Source organism: Centruroides vittatus, unplaced genomic scaffold (assembly GCF_030686945.1).
Source record: "Centruroides vittatus isolate TY-2023 unplaced genomic scaffold, ASM3068694v2 contig_1213, whole genome shotgun sequence".
Classification (NCBI taxonomy): domain Eukaryota; kingdom Metazoa; phylum Arthropoda; class Arachnida; order Scorpiones; family Buthidae; genus Centruroides; species Centruroides vittatus.
The window spans coordinates 497,857-518,650 of NW_027120776.1; the positions used below are offsets into that span (position 1 = coordinate 497,857).

Genomic DNA, 20,794 nt, shown 5'->3' on the forward strand with positions numbered 1-20,794 from the left:
ATTGTATTTCTAGAAAGTATACACTTTGTTAAAGATATTATTTGATATTCGTTTTTTTATCCATCATGTCAAATAGTAAGAGAAGAAAATTAGGTGATGAAAACAGAACATTTAATGTAGAATGGGAGTTAGATTTTTTCTTTACTGCTGGGAAAGATAAAATGATGTGTTTGTTGTGCAATACAGTTTTAAATACTTTAAAAAAGCGAATGCAAATAAACACTATTTGAGTCATAAAGAACATAAATATTTCGCTTTAGAAGGTGAATCACGAAAAGCTGCACTTCAAAAGTTGAAAAATGAGAAGCATCATAAGCAGGCATCTTTTAGTGCCTTTGTAAATCAAAATTCCGCTGCAGTTGCTGTTACGTATAAAATAGCACATATACTTGGAAAAAGGGGCAAACCATTTAGTGACATTGAAATAATTAAAGAATGTATTGTTGAAGCAGTGAGTATGTTAGATCCAAGAAATGTCGACAAATACAAACAATTACCTCTTTCAAGAAGAACTGTAACAGATCGACAGCACGAATTAGCGCAAAATGTAACAGAGCAACTTCATACAATTATACAAAATGAAGATGTTTATTTTTCAATTGCTTTAGATGAAAGCACTGATAAAACAGATTCGGCACAAGTTTTATATTTTATTCGTGCTATAACTAAAGAATTTCAATGTTACGAAGAACTACTTGCGTTGGGTACACTAACTGGAAGGACTCGCGGAGCCGATATTTTCGAAAACTTCAAAGAAGTATGTAATAAATTACAATTGAATGTCAGTAATTTAGTCAGTGTCTGCACCGATGGCGCACCTTCCATGAGAGGCAAAAAAGAAGGATTCGTTGCTTTGTTAAAAAAGGAAAACTTAAACTTGAAAAAATTGATATCATTTCACTGCATTTTGCATCAGCAAAATCTTTGCGCAAAATCTACCATTTTGCAAGACACTGTGGATAGAACCATTGCCATTGTCAACTATATTCGCGTAAATGCAATGCGTCATCGTGAATTTCGGCAGATGCTCTCTTTAGATGAGGAAACGTATAGTGTTGACCTACCATACTACTGCAAGGTTCGCTGGCTATCAACAGGTCAGGTTTTGATAAAAGTTTTGTCTTTACGACGACAAATTTTAAACTTTTATCAAGAACAAGGAAAACAATGTGATCTATCAGATGAAGTATTTCTCAGAAACCTTGCATTTTTGTCTGATATGATGACAAAACAAAACAATTTAAATGTTTGCCTGCGAGGTGAAACGAGGTATATTTATGAAATGTGGCAAAAGATCCAAGCGTTTAGAAAAAAATTATCATTTTTCAAAACATTGCTTTGTCGATCGGAAATATCTGCACAACACTTCCCGGAGCTAGCTAAAATGTTAAATGAGCAGAACTGTGAAAATAAAATATTCGATGAATATGTAGGTGTCTTGGATTGTTTAATAGAAGAGTATACTAATAGATTTTCTGATTTTGACGAGCACACTCCTGCTATGAAACTGGCATTTGAACCACATTTAATAGATATATCCGAGGCTCCTGCAGAACTACAAATGGAGTTAATTGATTTAGGGGAAGATAGTATCATCAAATCCCTTTTTAACGCTAAAAAGGATCCCATAGAAATCTGGAAAAATGCCGTTGAATATCCATGCCTTCGAGAACATGCTCGCCGTTTACTTTCCTGCTTCGGAAGTACCTACTGTTGCGAGAAAACATTTTCTCTCATGTCAAAAATAAAAACAAATTTAAGAACGCAAATTACAGATGCACATTTAGAGGATCAATTAAAGCTGTGTGTTACGAAGCTTGATCCAAATATACAATTACTGTCAAACAAAAAACAAAGCCAAATAAGTCACTAACTTAGTGAATAAAAAAATATTTTTTATTGTATTTTTTTATAATATTTTTATATTATTTTATATGTATATTATATTTAAAATTTTGTAGTATTATATTTCATTTTTTCTATATAATGCAATAAATTGTTAAATCTATAGAAAAACTATAATAATTTCACAAAAGTCACTTTCTTAGGTCAATCAGCTTATGCGGCCTCTCTTATTGCTGCCTAATTTAAATGTGGCCTCTAATGGTAAAAAGGTTCCCCACCTCTGTAATAGTCTATCTCCATACCGTCTCTCCATACCGTCCATACCGTCTCTCGGTTTTAATGCCATTCATATGTATCATTTACTACGAGTAGTAAGAAATGGGGCGTTCCTCGACCATTCTGATCGGCCCTATTGTGGGTCACACCCGTCTGCAATGAGAGAAATTGCCATTCGTTACATAATCACAATGCACTGTCTGACGTCGAAGAATCAACCAATCATTAGGATTTATTAAGAATTATCTAAGTAGATCGAAAAACCCCAGGAATTCTTCACGGGCGGGCCTCGTTTCTCGCTTTCCGGCTGCTGCCATTGTGGACCTGGTGGAATGGGGTATAAAAAAGACCTTAGTGTAAGACCTTTTTTCCATACACATCGTACCACAAGGCAAAAAGAGCCAACAATGAGATGAAACTGAAAACTGTGTGACAAAGCCTATCAGAGTTTCTTTCAATATATGAATTACACTAGATAAACAGAAGAATTGAAAAGATAATTTACATTCACAAAAGAAAAACTTTTTAATTTTGTGATAAAAATAATTTAAATTTATTATATTAATGATTTTTTAATTTAAATACTCCGTTTTCTTAACAGCGCAATATACTTAAAGACAGTGGCACTGTCAAGATTTGGAGGAGCCGAGTTGAACGGATTAATATGTAGGTTTGCTGTACGATAAATGAATTAAATTATTCTTATCAATTTATTCCATATACGTTGACAGTATGAAACTTGTTTATTTATGTATAAAAGTTTTATATTTGTGAATATGTGACGTTCTACTTATCAAAATTTATTTATCGAAGAAGAACACAGCAGCTAGCTACATCCTGTTTCGAAATGTAAGAGCATTCTTTAAAAATAGATTTAAAATTACTCGATATAACGAATAATTTAAAATCGAACAAACGCTCTTAGTGTAAAAAAAGTGGAATTTATAAACATAATAATTGAAATTATTTGGGCACGTAACGAAAATGTAACTCATACATCGTAAAGCTTAACGAGAGTGATGTGCTGTAACATTAAAATATATTATAGAGTCTCTATAATCCGTCGCTCGCCAGTCCGACGCGTCTACTCAGCAGTACGTGAACTTTTCGTGTTACTTGATGTATGCAACAAAGACTGATGTAGCATACTGTACAGTGTACATATATAATTCAGTTGCTAGTACGCGTGCAAAACAATCACAACTGTAATTAATTCAATATACAAACCTGTGTGTGAACCAAGTACTTTTTACTGTACAGTTTGCACACACATACAAAATCCAATAATACGACAATCTGCTGTAATTCGACACCACCGGTCCGACATATGTCGGATTACAGATGCTGTACTGTATAGGCCTATACATAAATTAACATTTCGAAGATCGTAAATGTTATTAACTCTTTCCATCCTGCGGACATATTTTGCCATCTTGAAGACAATGAGAGCAAGTATATGATGAGAGACAAACTTCAAATCGAAATTTCCTGAGCTTAACCATGCTCTGATCCCGGATCTCCCAGAATAGGGAATTATATGGTAGACCTACTTGTATATCTCCGATATTTCCGGTAGGTGGGAGAAGTCAAAAAACTCATCATCCTTTGAATAGAAGATGACTTTCCTTCAGTTTTGTCTCTTTCTTCCTCGTTGACATTAAGAAGGCCTTTTTAATCATACCCACATGAATTCAGCAGGGCTCACGAAGGAGCGGCCGGGTGGCGAGGGATGGGGCCCGACTCATGCAAAATTCCAAAATCTTTTATGGGAAAGTCAATCGATCCCGACATAGTCAGAGTGGTACTCTGACGCCTTAACCGTTTTGGCCATCTGGCCGTTTGCAAAATATATTTTACGTATCCCCGATGAAACAAAGGTCATTTCTAGCGTTAACTCCTTTTTCTACTTACCTATTAAAAACTAAACACAGTAATAGAAATTTATTTATCAAAATTTTCTATCTAAATTTGTTTTGTGTCAAAAAAATCTCAAAATTATGGCAATATCGGACTTTCCATGGTTTCGGCGTTCCGATTAAATCCCGAAGTGATCGAACGCTGACTTCTCAGGCTTTGATCGTTGCAGAATATCGATCGTCTTTTAATATAAGGAAATTTCGGACGAATCCTTTATTATTATTATTTTTTATTAAAACATTGACGAATATTATTATCTGGAAAGTAAAAATACGAAGTCTTATTATTTCGATTAGATAGATAGCCGCCCTATTTCTGCGTTGAATTAAAAATTAAATATTATAAAATTTATTTAATATTAATTAATATTTAATATTGGTAATAAAATTAAATTTCACATTTAGGAAATTAATTAAACACGAATTTACCATTTTGATAGTTTTCGATTACAAATTATAAATTTTGTAGGTGGCGTTGTATCAGTTTGAAATTGCTGAGTGTTAGACACTAGGCCTAAGGTAATGTGTCTTCGTGTGTTTGTTTGCGTTAGAATAAGAACAATACTTGATAAATTATGTACAATTTTTGTATTATTTTCATGTATTTTGTTTTATAGAAAAGTAATCATGCCCGAGCTACCGATATCTAAAGTGATTGTTCATCCTTTGGTGCTGTTGAGTGTTGTTGACCATTTCAACAGAATGGGAAAGATTGGAAATCAAAAAAGGGTTGTTGGCATACTCTTAGGCTCTTGGAAAGGCAAAGGAGTCCTTGATGTATCCAATAGTTTTGCAAGTAAGCTTATTCTTTTCATTAGACATTGATATTATGTCATTTGTTTATCCATGTGTATACAGGTTGTACCATAAGTCTGACCCTATAAAAGTATGTTGTTGTTTGTTTATTCTTCTATAGGTAAAGCATGAGGTAAAATTCAGTACCCCCAGAATTGTAGACCTCCTATATGAGCAAAAAAGTCAAAAGAACCATACCTATACATGTGACCCTTTGCTAGATATTTGCCTCCAAAGGTCAGTTTTTAACATTTATCAGTGTACTACTATGCATTGTCAAGGGAAGTGATAGTGAGCCTTGTTCAATACTCTGCATGTATTCGTACACTTTGGTGCTTGCCATCGTTTGCACCTCTGTCTAGGTGGGGAGACCCCACACCTCCTAAAATTATATAACATCAAGTACTCTATGAGCAGTCGAGTGGGCTACTCGAAGCCAGCATAGTTGCATGGGCTAAATAGTTAAACTTGTTTGTCTTAACTAAGCGATGCGACTCACGATCAATCTCGTGCAACCTGATTTCAGAGGCTGTATCTCGAAAAGGGTTGCTTGTAGAGATGTGGTTTCTTTGACATTTTTGTTCCTATGGGTATGCTCTACAGCTTTGATAAGGTTCCAACTGCGTCATTCGGTCCTAGAATTGTGCCATAACTTTTATGGAGGCAGACTTACGGGACATCTTTATACAAAGCAGGATTGGCAAAAGGAGAGCAGGGGACTTTTCTCCAGAGCGCACAGAAAATTAAGGGACTTTTAGTGATTCCTCTCCCTATAAAATTAGCATTATTTTTAATAAGAAAATGAAATCTTTAAGACTGAATTTTATTAATAAAGAAATATTCCATGTATTTCATTTCCTTAAAAAAAATAAAAGACAAATGGAACCTGCTCTACTTCCAGGCCCCATCCAAGCTTTCAATGACCCTGATACAAAGTATCTAAAAATAACTTTACCAATGGTATTTTATGCATATATTAAACAATGATTATGAACAAAACATCATTAACAGTGATATAGAGTAGGGTTTCTCAAATGGGATCCTGGGATCCCGGTTGTTTTTTAACCTGGGAAATCGCACAAATTTCTTAAAAATTCACTTTTTTTTTTATTTTGTGTTAAAATTCAGGAAATTTTGCAAATAGAAAGTATAATTAATTCATAAACTGTCAGAATAAATTTGCGTTTATTAATTTTAACCTACTTAGTTTTTTAAATTTTTGCTCATTATGGCATGTCACAAATGGTCAATAATCAATGCATAGCTTATTTGTGGCAGGACTCTGAAAATTCTTTACTTGTCGGAACCTGTAATATCTGGAATAATTGTGCTTATGCTGTTTTAGTTTTTAACCATATCCAGTAGCTTCAATAACTGCATAACGCCAGGTTGTGCACATTGCGCAAGGATACAAACGAGTACGAAGTGTGCAAGTATGAAGTTTTTCTTCATAAACCTAATTATTAAAGACAAACAAACTGTCGAATTATCGGGCTACAAGCTTAATACCGCTATTAAAGCAGCCAAGGTAGACAAATCAAGAATACTAGAGAGCAAAAGAAGTACTACAATATCGAAAACGAACTAGAAATCCTCCAGGCTACAGGTGAAAAAACACATAACATCTATTTTCTCTTAAATGCATTAAACGTGATTCCAATCACATCAATTGAATCGGAAAGAGCATTCTCGGTAGCAAGACTTTTCGTTACTAAAATAAGAATTAGATAGAGTGATCGGAGTATTGACCATCTCTGCTTTTTAAAATCTTATAAAAATTTACAATAATATTTTATATTATGTTTTATTTAAAAAACGAAAATTACCTTCTAAGCAAGGACAAGCAAAAGGCTGGGAACGAGAAACCCTAATATAGAGCTTTGCAATTTTATATAATTAAGCTTTATTTTATCATTTAGTATTGTTTACAGTTTACAATGTTTGTTTAAAACAGAAATATATGAGAAGTGATAAACAATATAAATAATTTAAAGGCTTACTGTTAATCTGCCAATTACAATGCTTCTATAACTAAAAATATGTAGACATTTTTCTTGACAAAAAATCTTATTTCAGAGAGAATGCAGTTTTAACGGTGATACAATAATAAAGATTTTTAAAACTTTTTGTGTTTTTCTGTGTTGTCTTTAAAACTGTCTATTCCTCCATTAAAATGTCTTACAGTTCACATTTATAAATAAGCTTTCATTGTATAGCAACTTATAACTTGAAAATCTTTATCTCCTAAACAGCTGATTCTATTTCAAAATTTAGAGTTTCGTAGCTTGAAGTTAGTACAAATTTTGGTTCTATTTTAACATTGATTTCAAGAACAGGTTACAAAAAATTGGAGCAGTTCCAGAAGCATATGCAAATGTTAAGCTTTACAGACTTATTCGTCCGAAATTTTGTATTGAATGATGTCTGTTAAACAGATACATTATTATTTTCTGACATAGATTCTTGAGATGTAATTTTTTTCACTTTTACTGTTAATGTCTTTGAAAATGAATTGTAGGAACTCACAAATACTAGGATATGTTCTACAGAGAAGCAGGTTTTAGGTGAATCAATTGATGTGGGAATTGTTTTATATGTTACATGAACTTTACTTTTCTTTAGAATTAAAGTACCGTACTTTAATTTGTGACATCACACTAGAACGACTTATTAATATTTTGAATATGGAGGGTTTATATACATCTTGAAATTTATTTATGAGTAAAATACCGATAGCCTGTACAATGATGTTATATGCCACTAAAGCTGGAAAGTATAGGATGCAATATCTTCCAGTTTTGGTCTCTCTTCTGATTACCAAGAATTTGATTGGTGTATGAAGTATGTGATATATTCTTCAATTATAAGAATATAAAACAGTAGATGTGTTAAAAGTATTATACTTGCTTATAATTATCTATAAGTACAATTAATTTTTATTAATTGGTTTAGCTGTTGTAAGCTGTAGAAGTAAATTTCATAGAGTTCAGAGATTACTTTGTGACAGTATATGAATCTGATGGCATTCCACAGATTTTTTTTTATAGAGAATGAAGTTGCAGAATTATGAGATGCAGACGGTGAAATAAAACATCCCGTATAATGGAGGTACTATTCTGGAATTATAGCAGAAGTGAAAAAATTTAATGGAGTCTGTCGGAAAATATTGATAGTGGCCTGAAAAAAAGAGAAGAAATACTGATTTTCTGTCTTGATCATTTTATTGTATTGCTCTCTTATTCTTGAAAAAAGATTGTCACTATCATTATTTTAGTTTTGTGTTTATTGAAGGATTAAAAATTGTTTGTTTTGTGATAATTAACAAAAGTCTATTTCTAGAGAATAGCGAGGTTGAGGCCAAAGTTTATAACGCGAAAACGTGTACGTCGGATGTTCGGCGCCGCTTTCCCGTAAGCCTAGAAGTTTGACAATGGCGTTTGGAATGTCAAGCATGATTCCACTGACTTTCCAAACGCCATTGTCAAACTTCTAGGCTTACAAGAAAGCGGCGCCGAACATCCGACGTACACGTTTTTGTGTTTAAAACTTCGGCCTCAACCTCGCTAATGATTTTTGTTTCCCCTTTTTCTTTCCTACTAGCAATTGCTGCAGAGGTAACATTGTGACATGGAGAGTTCACTATGGACTAATGCAGCAAGCATGCTGTCAAAGAGTTACTCCAAGTGACTGGTTAAAATTGTGACAAATATTTTTTACAATATTGTTTAAAATGATAAATTAACAACTAAGAACTCTTATGTAAAGAAAGAGAAGTGCTAAAATGACAGTTAACAACATTAAAGGAATGTGAAAAGTGTCACAAAGTCGTTTACTCGTAAATGAAATTTAAATGTCATAGAGTTGTTCAAAAACATGCTTACCAGTATCTTTGTGTACTATTCTAAAATTAGTGTTTCTTATTACTAATTATTTTTAATATGAACAAAATTAATTAGAAAGTACAGAAAATATCGAATGGAGTACTATAAAATTCTCCATAATGTTGATAATCTGTAAAGTTTTTAAAAAAATACCTGTATAGAACATTTTTGATAGATATATTATGTCTTTGTCATAAGTATATATTAGCTATTCATACTATAACTGATCATGTAAGTGTGCACTGCTTAACAATGGAGATATGTGCTGAGAAATATGCAGGAACTTAATATTCATAGGTGAGAGATGGTGGAGAGGACCCACCATCTCTCACCTGCCGTATACATCACTACAGCACATTTACAAGTGTGTTTATCGGATTTTGTGGCGGGAAGGATAGTGGGGATAGTATACCCTAAAATGCATTGTCATTGGACTCAAGTACCATACATTCTCAAAGTTTCAGCCTTCTATCATAATTAGAAGTGGGTGAAATTTGAGTTGCAAGGTTTGAGGTCATGATACAAAGCAAGTTAAGTATAAGTGTTTAAAATGAATAATTGAAAATTGGAAGAGATTTGTTTATATATTGCATATAATTTATACTCTTACTTATAAATAATGATTCCAATTTAATAAGAAAATAATATATGTACAATTTAATAAAATCTGGGCTCCTATATTTTAATATAAGCATTGTCAATTATACAAATAAGTTAGAACAAAGAGCAGTTTAATCATTTAAATTTATTGAATAGAACAGAGTTAAATTTGTTGTTAGTTAAATATTATAATTAAACTTATCAATCTTTAATTGAGTATTTATTACTTAAAAGTTAATTAAAGTAAAATTTAATTAGTTCTAAAAATCACGTGTGGGCATTATTTTCCTTGGTATTACGTCGATTATAAGAAAGTAATAAACGTGTATTTAGCTTAGCATGTAATTTGAATTTTGTGTAATAAAGAAAACACGAGTAATTACGTTCTGCATAACGTTAGTTTATTTACGTGGTTTGTGTACTAACGTAATGTAATATAAATGGTTTTTCAATTCGATTTGAAACTCGATTAACTCATTATTAATATTCATACATAAACAACTTATAAATATTAATAATAATATTTATAAGTCGTCTATGTATGAATATTGAATAATAATCATTCATAAGCTGTTTTCCTGACTACCAAAGGGGAATTTCAGCCAGTAAGTAACATGAAAATATCGAAACTGAATTTTGGATGATGTGATCCTGCTGTAATGGTGAATTAAAATGAAATTCTCATCTAATTTTCAATTTCTTAATAACCTAGCAGTGTTTGAACTATTAAACACTAATTTATTCTATAATAATATAGAATAAATCGGCATTTAATTTAATAAGTATTGAGTTATCTTAATGTCGTTTATATTGTTTGTGCTCTTTATAAACTTAGGATCTTGAAAGGGTCTCTTCTCCCATAATTATCATAATCATTGATTTGTTTATAATTTGGTTGCGAATAATTATTTCTAAATAAAATTTTAGAATTTAATATCTTTTGGGTAAAAATTGTCAAATTTTATAGCCGAGGTAAATAGCACTAATAGTTTTAATGATGCGTCAATTTTGTTCGTGGTTGTTGGAACAATCGACGCCAAAGAGAATAGTTTCCGTAAACGTGTTTTTGTTATCAATTTACCAAAATGAAATGAATTATAATCGGTTTTATTTCAGAAAATCAATGATAAATGATTATTACTGTAATTGATCAACATAATTTATTCATATTATTTATCCCAATAGATTTTGTAATGTATATGATCGTGCATTCTCTGCTTCCACTCTATAAGGAGCAGCTATCGTGTTGTTGTGTTATTTGTCAATTTTATTAATGTTCTACAGTTCGACAGAGATAATAACTTCTGTTTTTGATAACTCGTTTCACTTCTTGTTGTTGTCAGTTCTATGTACCTTATTTACTAGCACACAATATTAGATATTTGTTTTATTCTGTTCTATTAAAATTTAAATGTCTTATTCTTTTTACTATAATTGAGATACTTTATGTTTTACTATTGATTTACTTTCCCAACTGTTATGTATGTAACACAGGAAAAGTATAACTGGAAAAAGTTTCATGTGTGTGTTAGCATTATTTCATTTAATATCTTAGGATAGGGTAAAAATTAAGAAATGAAATTCGGCACAGTAACTTGTATATAAAGTTTATTGATGGTATTAAAATTTGGTAGTTAAAGGTCAACAGGGTGGTGAGATAGAGGGGTGGTCATGTGTCGTATCTTGAGAGGAGTCAGACTTAATGCAGATTTTACTCATTATAAGCATTTACAATTTTTCATAAAATCTATCACAACCCTCGAAATTAAGCATTTTGCCTTTTTGTAGCAGTTAATTTATTTTAAAGTTATTTTAATAAAATCTTAAAACAGATGGCACCACAAGCAATTTAATTCATTCTAATATGTCTTAATGTTTCTTAAAACATTATTATGTTTCACCAGGAAAGTTACGCGACTAATTGCTGGTTTAATAATTGATTTTACTAATTATTATTATTGTATTTTATTATGCTATATGTTAACTATGTCATTTGCACTGGCAGTTCCATTTGATGAAGATGACAGAGATAAAACAGTTTGGTTTTTGGATCACGATTATTTGGAAAATATGTACAGTATGTTCAAGAAGGTAAATGGTAAGTAACTTTTCAAATGTTATCCAAATTATCATTATTTATTAAAATTATACAATGCTTTCAATATAAAACATAAGTAAATTTTTAATACAATATCTAAATATTTTTGAAGGCAATGGTCTGTTGCTCTGAGACCTGGGATTGAATCCAGGCAGTCAAAACAATCCTAGGAATTTTTCAGGGTTGATCTGTCTTGGATATGTTGCGTCCCATTGTTCACTGCTTGGCCTCTCCATTTGGAGTTTGGCCAAATCCGTAATGGGCCTGATAAGGGTCCGTTAATATTCACTGGGCATAAAATTTCAAACAACTGTTGAATGTAAGATGTGCAATATCTTCAAACTATCCCTCACAATGCTTTTTGGGTTTTGATCCTTGGTGAAATTGGCTGAAATTTTTGTATATTTTAGTTCTTGACTGACAGAAAGTCTCAACGACACAAAGCTTTTTTGCTAGAACAGTTCAAATATATGGGAGATGTACTGTACGTACAGGATGGTAACAAAAGCTCAAAAAGCTAATTATTTCAAAAATTAATATTTAAAATGAAGATGAAAAAATACACACTATTACCTTTTAATGCATTCTGAAATATCAAGTAGGATCTTGTAATAGTCTGTCAAATATGAAAAGTAAATGCTTCGCTGCACAATGTGCAGGGGTAGTAGTGCATTGCTGCATAACACAAATGCAATGTGAAAGTAGTTGAATGTCTGGCTAGGTTAGCATTAATATGGATATGGAAACGATCCAATTTAATAGAAAATATTAAAGCACCATTATATAAAATAGCTTTAACCTAATCACCATATCATTGCTATTCTAAACCGAAGTGCACATTCAACCACTTTTGCAAGTTATGCTGCGATGCACTGCTACACCTGTATGTTGTGCAGTGAAGCATTTACTTGTCATATTTGACAGCCCTATTCTGGGATCCCACTTGATATTTTGGAATGCGTTAAAAGGTAATAGTATGTATTTTTTCATCTACAGTGATTGATCTATTACTTTGTGAAATAATTGGCTGGGAGAGACTTTTGTTACTACCCCTGTATATCAAATAGCTCTAAAAAGTTAACTATTTTCATATTTTAAACCAGTGGTTCTTAACCTTTTTATACTCGCGGCCCACCAAATATTTCATAATTTTTTTGTGACCCCCATTTTTTATAATAATAATTTATATTTGTTAAATTATCTGTAATAAATTGATTTTTTTATTATTACTTTATTTTTTATATAATAAATATAAATCATAACTTTATTATTTCATTATCTATTTAAATAACATTCAAACTTCACAATTAAACACAAAAACTCATTAATTTTTAACAGAAAATAAAATAAGAAACATGTCGATAAATCGATCCAATGTCGATGCTAAAACTAAACTAAAACTAAAATGCCCACAACTTGTAAGGATTTTGCATATCTTTGGCAAAAATATTTAAATTTTCAAAGCCTACTACTAAGCCTACTATTTTTCCTAATTATTTTTAAAATTCCAAGCATTAATAGTTTCTTAGAATTACTTTGGAATAAAAGAAGTAAATACTGCGGTGTAAGTTGCATATTTGCATTTATTTCTTCTGTACTAACAAAGTTGTATGTAGGGAGAAATAAAAAAAAACTAAATAGGAAAACTTTATCTTTCTTATTTCACTTTTCAATACGATATTCGGTTATACATCAGTTTTCTTTTTATTATATTCTGAAGGAAATTTTGCATAATTTGGCGGCCCCCGGCAAACTTCTTATGGACCCCAGGGGGCCACGTTCCCTGTTAAGAATCACTGTTTTAAACTTTTAACCAATTTCTCCAAAGGCCAAAACCGTGAGGATCGTGCAGGATTTTATATGGGTTGGAGGAAAAACGATTTTTTTTGGGGTTGTTTTTGAGTTTGTAGTTAACAAATGAGAACTCCATATATATAATATGGAGTTTAGATAGTAATCAAAAAATAGTTTCTTAAATACTTTGATAAATCTGCTGTTCATTTGCTTTCTTTATCATAATTTAATAGCTAATTATATGCTGTTATGTGGAATATCTTTGCTTTTTGTATAAAATCAGTTCTCTCTATTCCCTTCACGGTTTATTTTAAATGCATATTCATCATTGATACATGCTGTGTTTTTTTATTATTTTATCCCGTGTGATTATTGTGTGTGTGTCTATCATCACAGACTGCTGATTAATCTTTATCTCTATTCTAAACTTCATATATACTAATGATCTATTAATAAAATGCCTGTCACTTCATCTAGCTCTACCTTAAGATCACTATCAGGTTTCTGATCTAATCTGTTTTCCAGATAACAAATTTGATATTCAGGTTGTCAAAATTATTATTGTTCAGATGTCATTCTTTGTTGTTTTTCATATGAAGTAAAATATATTTCTCAAAGACGAATCTTTAACTGAAGGTGACTTTGTAGGAAGGTCATATTCAACTAAAATATCTTGCCTTATTTGATATATAATTGAGTTAAAAATGTCTTAAATGATGTAGATTTACACACTAATATTTCTATATTAATTTTTAAAATGTTTTAAATTTCTTTTTACACAGCTCGTGAGAGAATTGTCGGATGGTATCATACTGGGCCTAAGCTTCATCAAAATGACATTGCAATTAATGAATTAATCAGAAGATACTGTCCTAACTCTGTAACTATAAAATTAAATCTTTTGTATGCAGTTAAACCCCATTTATAAGTATATCGTGTACAAAGAAAGTACAATACAGAAACGTACAACATATAAATAGGGTTTGACTGTAAAAAGATTGAATATATCTAAATTTTCAAGAAAAATACAATTTATACTATTTTAATTATCCATTTTTTTTTAATTAGGTTTTCGTTATAATTGACGCAAAACCAAAAGATCTTGGTTTGCCAACAGAAGCGTACATAGCTGTGGAAGAAGTGCATGATGTAAATATGTTTTTCTTTTCTTCCATTTCGATATTTAATTTATAATGTTTTATAAAGATGAGTAACAATCATTTAAAGGTTTAGAAAGATTTTTTAATAATAATATTATGAAATAAAATCATATTTTATAATGTCAATGTGACTAAAAAAAACTATAAAATTAAAAGATAAAAAAATTTTATTCTCCTCTTTGCACATTTTTTATTGGTTGCTATATACTGTTTCCAATTTTGTTTTTGGGCTTGAACTTTTGAACATAAATATGATTAAAAGGTTGGCTAGACGGCAGAGGCATTAAGATGTCGGCCTACAACTCTGAGAATCTTGGTATCGAATCCAAGCAAGCAACTTCTTAAGAAGTTTTTGTAGGCATCTGTCTCCTGGATACATCAGGCTGTCCCTCAGTGTTCGGCTGGCCAAACCCCAATAGGCCTCGAGAAAGGCCTTCTTAATACCCACAGGACAGAAAGAACTCAAATTTTCAAGAAAACATTTATAAGAAATAGTGTTTTCAGTATTCCTGGTCATTCAGTATATTAATGATTTGTACGCATTTTATTTTAAATGAAATTTTAAATTCTTTACATCAATTAAAAATATTCTTTTCAGTTGATATAATAAATTTAAGTAAAAAATGCACACGAATATTTGAGTTGTATTCTTATGTATAACAGAGGATTTATTTTTGTTTTTATCATTACGCTCTCTATTCCGTGAGCACTTATAGTATAATCACTTGATTGAATTCATTAAGAGTATGCAAAAACATTTCTGATGAATATTTCCTTTAAACCGTAAAATTTGTTTCGAAAACTTCGGGTAATGTAAAACTGATAAATCAATAATCAATAAAAAGTTGACCTGTGCGAAGAGAAATAAAATTGTAAATAATTTTGTCCGATCTTTTTAGAATTTATAAATATTAATGTTTGCGGTTTTCTCGACAATATCTTTGACATTACGGAATACAAGAAGAAATATTAATTTTTAATACTTATTTAAGAAAAATATAAAACAAATACAATTGAAGGAATATGAAGGAAACTGTTTCTAATGTCTCGATTAATACATCTATTTTTATGCTGTTAATACAGTTATTTTTTAAAATATTGATACTTTTATGATACTTTAAAAAATAAGTATGGATGGTACTACTTAACAATGGTGGTTCCATAAGATGGTAGTAGAGATGAAAAATTCATGGCAGCCTGTTATATGCTGATATGAGTAATAGACTATACCATATAAGCTTAAACATCCCCATCAACGAGTAACGAAAAGCTAAAGATGATTTTGCTGTACATTTTCTTCCTCATCACATTTGACTTCATAAATTTTTAAAACATTATTTACCATTTGAACGATATCTGTAGATATATATTACGATAACTAAGTAGATTAAACAAGATATAATTTCTATATTTTAAAATTTCATAGTTAAACTGTTTTTTTCAGGTTAGAGAGTTGTTATTTATTGTTTATTTAGTGTAAAAAAATAGCGATAATTTTAGTAAACTATTTTATAAATCGTCTTAATGGCTAATCTGTAAAATTTCCTTTTGCTGTATGATTTCAGTATTTAAAAAAATAAAATTACAGAAAGTAGACATGATTAAATTAATTTATTGATCGGAAAGGAAAGTACATATAATTGAGATGTTAACGTAAAAACCAAGAACATTTTCAAAAGAAAAAAGTAAAGTGTAATCTAGTTTAAATGATCGAAAGATTTTTTAGTTAGACTTATCTTTTCATTAATATTTTTATCATAAAGTTAATTAATTTTTAAATTAATACCTTTAAAAAAATTCTTAAACAGAAACCAAAATTTTTTTCGGTTCAAAAAAATTAATACTTCATAATTTTTAATAAATGTAAAGTGTTTTAAAAGTAAGGAGAAATTCAGTTAAAAATTATGTAAAAAAACTAAATTATAATTTAATTTAAAATATTTCATATTTGGTAAATAATATCTTTAAAAATTACCTTTCCGCTACGGTATGGAATGCATTGCATTTGACGCATATTTTTCACTGAATTTACATTGCGAATGATGCAAATCTTTCATTTGATAGGTGAAATCCTTTTAAAATTCAAATTACAAATATTTAAAAGATTGCTACAATTGCGTAGTAAGGCTAGTGAATGACATAAAAATGATGCACACGTTGCATTCAGTGTGTTTTATTTGTGTAGAAAGGAAGTTTGAGAAGATATCTTGTTTTATTAAGTATGGTTTATTTTATAAGCAAAAGAATATTTTAAAAAAAGGATTTGGATTGATGGAATAAGGATATGTCCCTTAGGAGAACTTCTATAGGAAACTGGCCCTCTATTTAGGCACAACACACATGAAGAAAATACAAAAGCTTCATGTAGCCTACCCATTGATCTGGTGCAAATCTGCAACTAATTACCAGTGTTCAATGATTTTATCCACTTACGCTCTTTAAAAAACAATCAAGTAGCACGTGAATAAAAACTGTTACCATTAAATTTTAGTATTCTGCTTTATAATGGTTACTAAATGAGTTGTCTTCATTTTAAAATTTCTTCATTATATTCTATAGATTTTTGCATTAATGGTGTTGATCTTCATTTTGAGACACTTCTCTACCTCAATGTAGAACTTGATTTAAAATGTTCCTCTGGCGGCAATGTAATGTAATAATTCTAATTCTGTGAATCTTTTATTTAAGAACTTCTGTAGATAGGATAGGATGTCAAAGGAAAGGCCTGACTCAATGGTATGGCCTTGGGAAAGAAAGGGGGATAGGTATGGGTAGTAGAGAGTGGGTGGGTGGGGATGAGGAGAAAAAGAGGGAGGAAAGGAGGGTTGTAGGGCGTCTGCCGGGAACTGAGGGGGATGCAATTGAAACAGAAGGGACCGCAAGTAGAAAGTAAACAAAAAAGGGAGTAAGACGCGACGGTAATCGATTAGGGGGAGCGAGCTACAGGAATAACCATAGCAGCAGGGGACCAGAGAGAGGTGGAAAGGTTAATTTCTGTAGATGAGAACATCACAATTACAGTTTAAGTGATGTAAATTTTTCAAATCAAATTGTAATTTTGATATTTTATGCATTAAAAAGCATTTGAAATGTCATATAAGTCCACAAAACTTGTCGTGATGACAGCTTTTAAATAAGTATGCGTGTAATCCTGTAAGCCAAGAAGTTAGTGAGTAACATTGTTGTGTTCTGTCCATCTTCAGCTTACAAACATAATAAAAAATAATTGTTAAATTTAAAATTAAAATTGATATTTAAAGAAATTATAAAATATATTCATTAGAAGAACATCTGGATGCTGTTTCTTTTAGTTTTATAAGTTAAATGAATAATAAATAAGCTTCTGATTGTCATATTCCATTAATTTTATTCTAAATTATACATAATTAAATTAACAGCTATCTTAATAAACAAACAAACTATATTTATTGAATAATTCAGATTGCTCGAGAGATGTTTTCCAATACTTTAATTTAATTCTTAAAGAATGTCATTTTATATTATAGAGTTAACAAACTGCTTCCTATGACATTAAGCAGTAGAAATTTTAACAAAAATACAAAATAATTAGGCTTCTTCAAGAAAGAACCCCAATAAAATGTAGTTAAATTTCAATTTTTTAAACCGCATACCTACCCTGGTGCACTAAGGTCTTTTTAATCATACCTGTTGTGGATTTGGTCACTATCGTAATGCGGATAACCTGGTAATGAGGGATGGAGTCCAAAGTATCGGGATAAATTTCTGAGGTTCCTAACCCAGTTCTCTCAATTACTGAGGCAGTAAAAGCGTCGGCCTTCCGATCTGGAAGACCCAGTTCAAGTCTGGGTCAGAAATTTTACAGGGATGGTGCAATTGAATATTTTGGGTCCCATTTCACGCCTGACCAAAACCATAATGGATACAAGAAAAGTGCCAATAGGACAAGAAGTGTTAGTTTCCCTGAGTGGGAAATTAATGTCTTTACTACCTCAACCAACCAGCCATTTACCTCAAGGTCTGCTTCTTCTTCAGAATTATTTATTGGCACAAAAATGTGCCATCCGGCTCTGCTAGGCCACTACCGGGACAAAGCATCTGCTGTAGAAAACTATTAAACAAGATAGTGAATTGGTGTAAACAATTCAAAATGATTTTAAATTTGATTCTTTCTTTGAAATTTCTACCACTTGATGTTGCGGATGACTTTTTACTAAGTACACCACACGGATATATCTGCATCGTGTTGTTTACGTAAATTGCGTGTTCTCGTATCCATCATTTACGATAAATTTTTCTGCCAAGAATTACTACATTTGTAAGGAAATCATTCAATATATAAATTAATATTTACACAAGTAAGCAAACTTAATTGAATATATCCATTATTAATTAAATTTTGAAATGTGTAGGTCGCTGTGATTTAATTAATTTAATGATACTATTATGAACTTTAAGATAGTTGATTTATTATATGACAGTTTTATTAACAGTCTTCCAATTTGTGTGGGATCTTTGGATATAATGAAAATTGAAGATCATTAATAAAACTGTTTGAAATCTATTATATATTTGTGTAAATTAATATTTTATCATATCCAGTCTGAAAAATTACGATCTTGCTTCTAAACAGGATTGTTTTTGTGTAATTATAATAATTTTTAAAATTTATTTCAGTCTTTAAAATGTATACAGACTGTCTGAACTATTGAAGTTTCATTAATCTTTGTTTATTCTTTTATAGGTAAAGTGCTGTAAGTTGGAATGAATTCAAGTTATTTTGATGGTGGGGATCTGTAGTTTGAGAGAAGTTGCTGTAGAGTTTAACAAGCTGCACTCAGATCTGTGTGTGTGATTGGGGAATTCTGGATGTAGTCTGTTAAACTCTACGGCAACTTCTTGCCGACTGCAGTTTCCTCCATCAAAATAAATTTGTTTCTTAACTCTGTGCATGCTTTACTTGTAAAATAAATAAACAAAGATTAACATAACTTTTACAGTTCCCTATATATAATAGATATTTTTATAAATAAACCCTTACTTTTGGTTGCTCTTGGCACCACAGTTCTCCAGTTTTATCGACTTCAGCTATGTGGGTTGGAGTCGGTGAATCTGAAAATGATGAAGACGAAGTGTAGAAGAATAATAGTGAGACATTTTAGTGCAATGATGAAGAAACTAATAAATGTTACAATTCTTCTGATGATGAATGATGCAATTTTTAAGTTTTCAAAAGTAAGCGTGTGCTTATTTTATACAGAAGTCGCTTGGTTCTTGTAACGAAGCCCAATATTGGCAGAAATATCCAAAACATAAACTTTTTCTGTACAAAAATCTAATATGTTGTTTTAAAATTGGATAAACTTCATGAAAATCTTTTTCTTTTATTAATTAGGATGGCACACCAACTACAAAAACTTTTGAACATGTACCAAGTGAAATTGGAGCAGAAGAAGCTGAAGAAGTTGGAGTCGAACACTTGTTGAGGTAGATTTTTCTGTTAAAATAATGAATATGGTGAAACGTTTCCAATTAGTACTTTTTAATTTAAATTTTAAACAATTTTCAGAGACATAAAAGACACGACGCTCGGCACATTGTCTCAAAGAATAACCAATCAGCTGAGAGGTCTTAAAGGTTTACATTCTCAAATTAACGACATTAGAACTTACCTGGAACAGGTACATTTCTTCATTTAAAAAAATTTCCATTTCTAAATCACAGCATCTTTATTATGTACTTACTTAATTTTAGATAATAGCCGGAAATCTACCCGTGAATCACACCATTATTTATCACCTGCAAGATATATTCAACTTATTACCGGATGTAAATTCTCAGGAATTTGTTAAATCCCTCTACGTTAAAACTAATGATCAGATGCTCGTCGTGTACTTAGCCTCGCTGGCTCGTTCGGTGATTGCGCTCCACAATCTCATAAATAACAAAATTACCAACCGAGACGCGGAAAAGAAAGAAGGGATCAAAAAAGAAGAAGGCAAAGAAAGAAAAGAAAAGTCGGAAGAAAAAACCGACGACAAGAAAAAGGATAAAAGTAAATCTTGTCTAATAGATTAAAAAATAAATTATTGATTTGTTGTTTTTCAGGATTTACCAATGCCGTTACTTTTACTATCATCATTATTTTTTTTTTTTTTTAATATAAATGATTTCCATTTACTTTTTGATTAATCTTCTTCTCCTTCATAAAATTTTAATAATTTCCCTTTTCTTTTATCGCGTAAATGCTATTTCCAACCAAAGTAGCATTTTAAAATTCAGATGGAGCGTAGATGCTATCGTTAGATAAATATCCCATTCGGTGTCTATTAATCATTTTTGTGAATGACCGTGTAAATACTGAGTTACTTAAATATAACATTTATAAATTCTTAAAAGGAAAATAATTTATGTAGCACAATTTGTTCAGAATTTAGGCACTTTGTAATA

General features: G+C 30.9%; 2 protein-coding genes across 3 annotated transcripts; both read left to right on the forward strand.

Moving 5' to 3' along the window:
* The first annotated feature begins 457 nt into the window (after positions 1–457).
* On the forward strand, positions 458–1,873 carry LOC136985708 (general transcription factor II-I repeat domain-containing protein 2B-like). The gene has a single exon (XM_067283043.1). It carries the CDS (start codon positions 458–460, stop codon positions 1,871–1,873), a length of 1,416 nt encoding a protein of 471 aa, XP_067139144.1.
* Positions 1,874–4,508: 2,635 nt separating this feature from the next.
* Rpn8 (regulatory particle non-ATPase 8) lies at positions 4,509–20,454 on the forward strand. 2 transcript variants are annotated; one of them, XM_067283414.1, is made up of 8 exons: positions 4,509–4,556; positions 4,639–4,833; positions 11,319–11,411; positions 13,988–14,085; positions 14,274–14,354; positions 19,740–19,831; positions 19,914–20,025; positions 20,099–20,454. In XM_067283414.1, exons 2-8 carry the CDS (start codon positions 4,665–4,667, stop codon positions 20,420–20,422), a joined length of 969 nt encoding a protein of 322 aa, XP_067139515.1. In that variant the 5' UTR covers positions 4,509–4,556; positions 4,639–4,664; the 3' UTR covers positions 20,423–20,454. The 2 variants fall into 2 exon arrangements, with proteins under 2 accessions (XP_067139515.1, XP_067139523.1); XM_067283422.1 differs by having other exon boundaries at positions 4,533–4,556; positions 4,655–4,833.
* The last annotated feature ends 340 nt before the right edge of the window (positions 20,455–20,794 follow it).

Excerpts from the sequence above, each read along its gene's own strand:
- LOC136985708 (XM_067283043.1), top strand. The coding sequence starts at position 458 with ATGTTAGATCCAAGAAATGTCGACAAATACAAACAATTACCTCTTTCA.
- Rpn8 (XM_067283414.1), top strand. The coding sequence starts at position 4,665 with ATGCCCGAGCTACCGATATCTAAAGTGATTGTTCATCCTTTGGTGCTG. Across the intron at positions 14,086-14,273 it reads GAAGATACTGTCCTAACTCT|GTTTTCGTTATAATTGACGC; the intron begins GTAACTATAAAA and ends TTTTTTAATTAG. Across the intron at positions 14,355-19,739 it reads CTGTGGAAGAAGTGCATGAT|GATGGCACACCAACTACAAA; the intron begins GTAAATATGTTT and ends TTTATTAATTAG.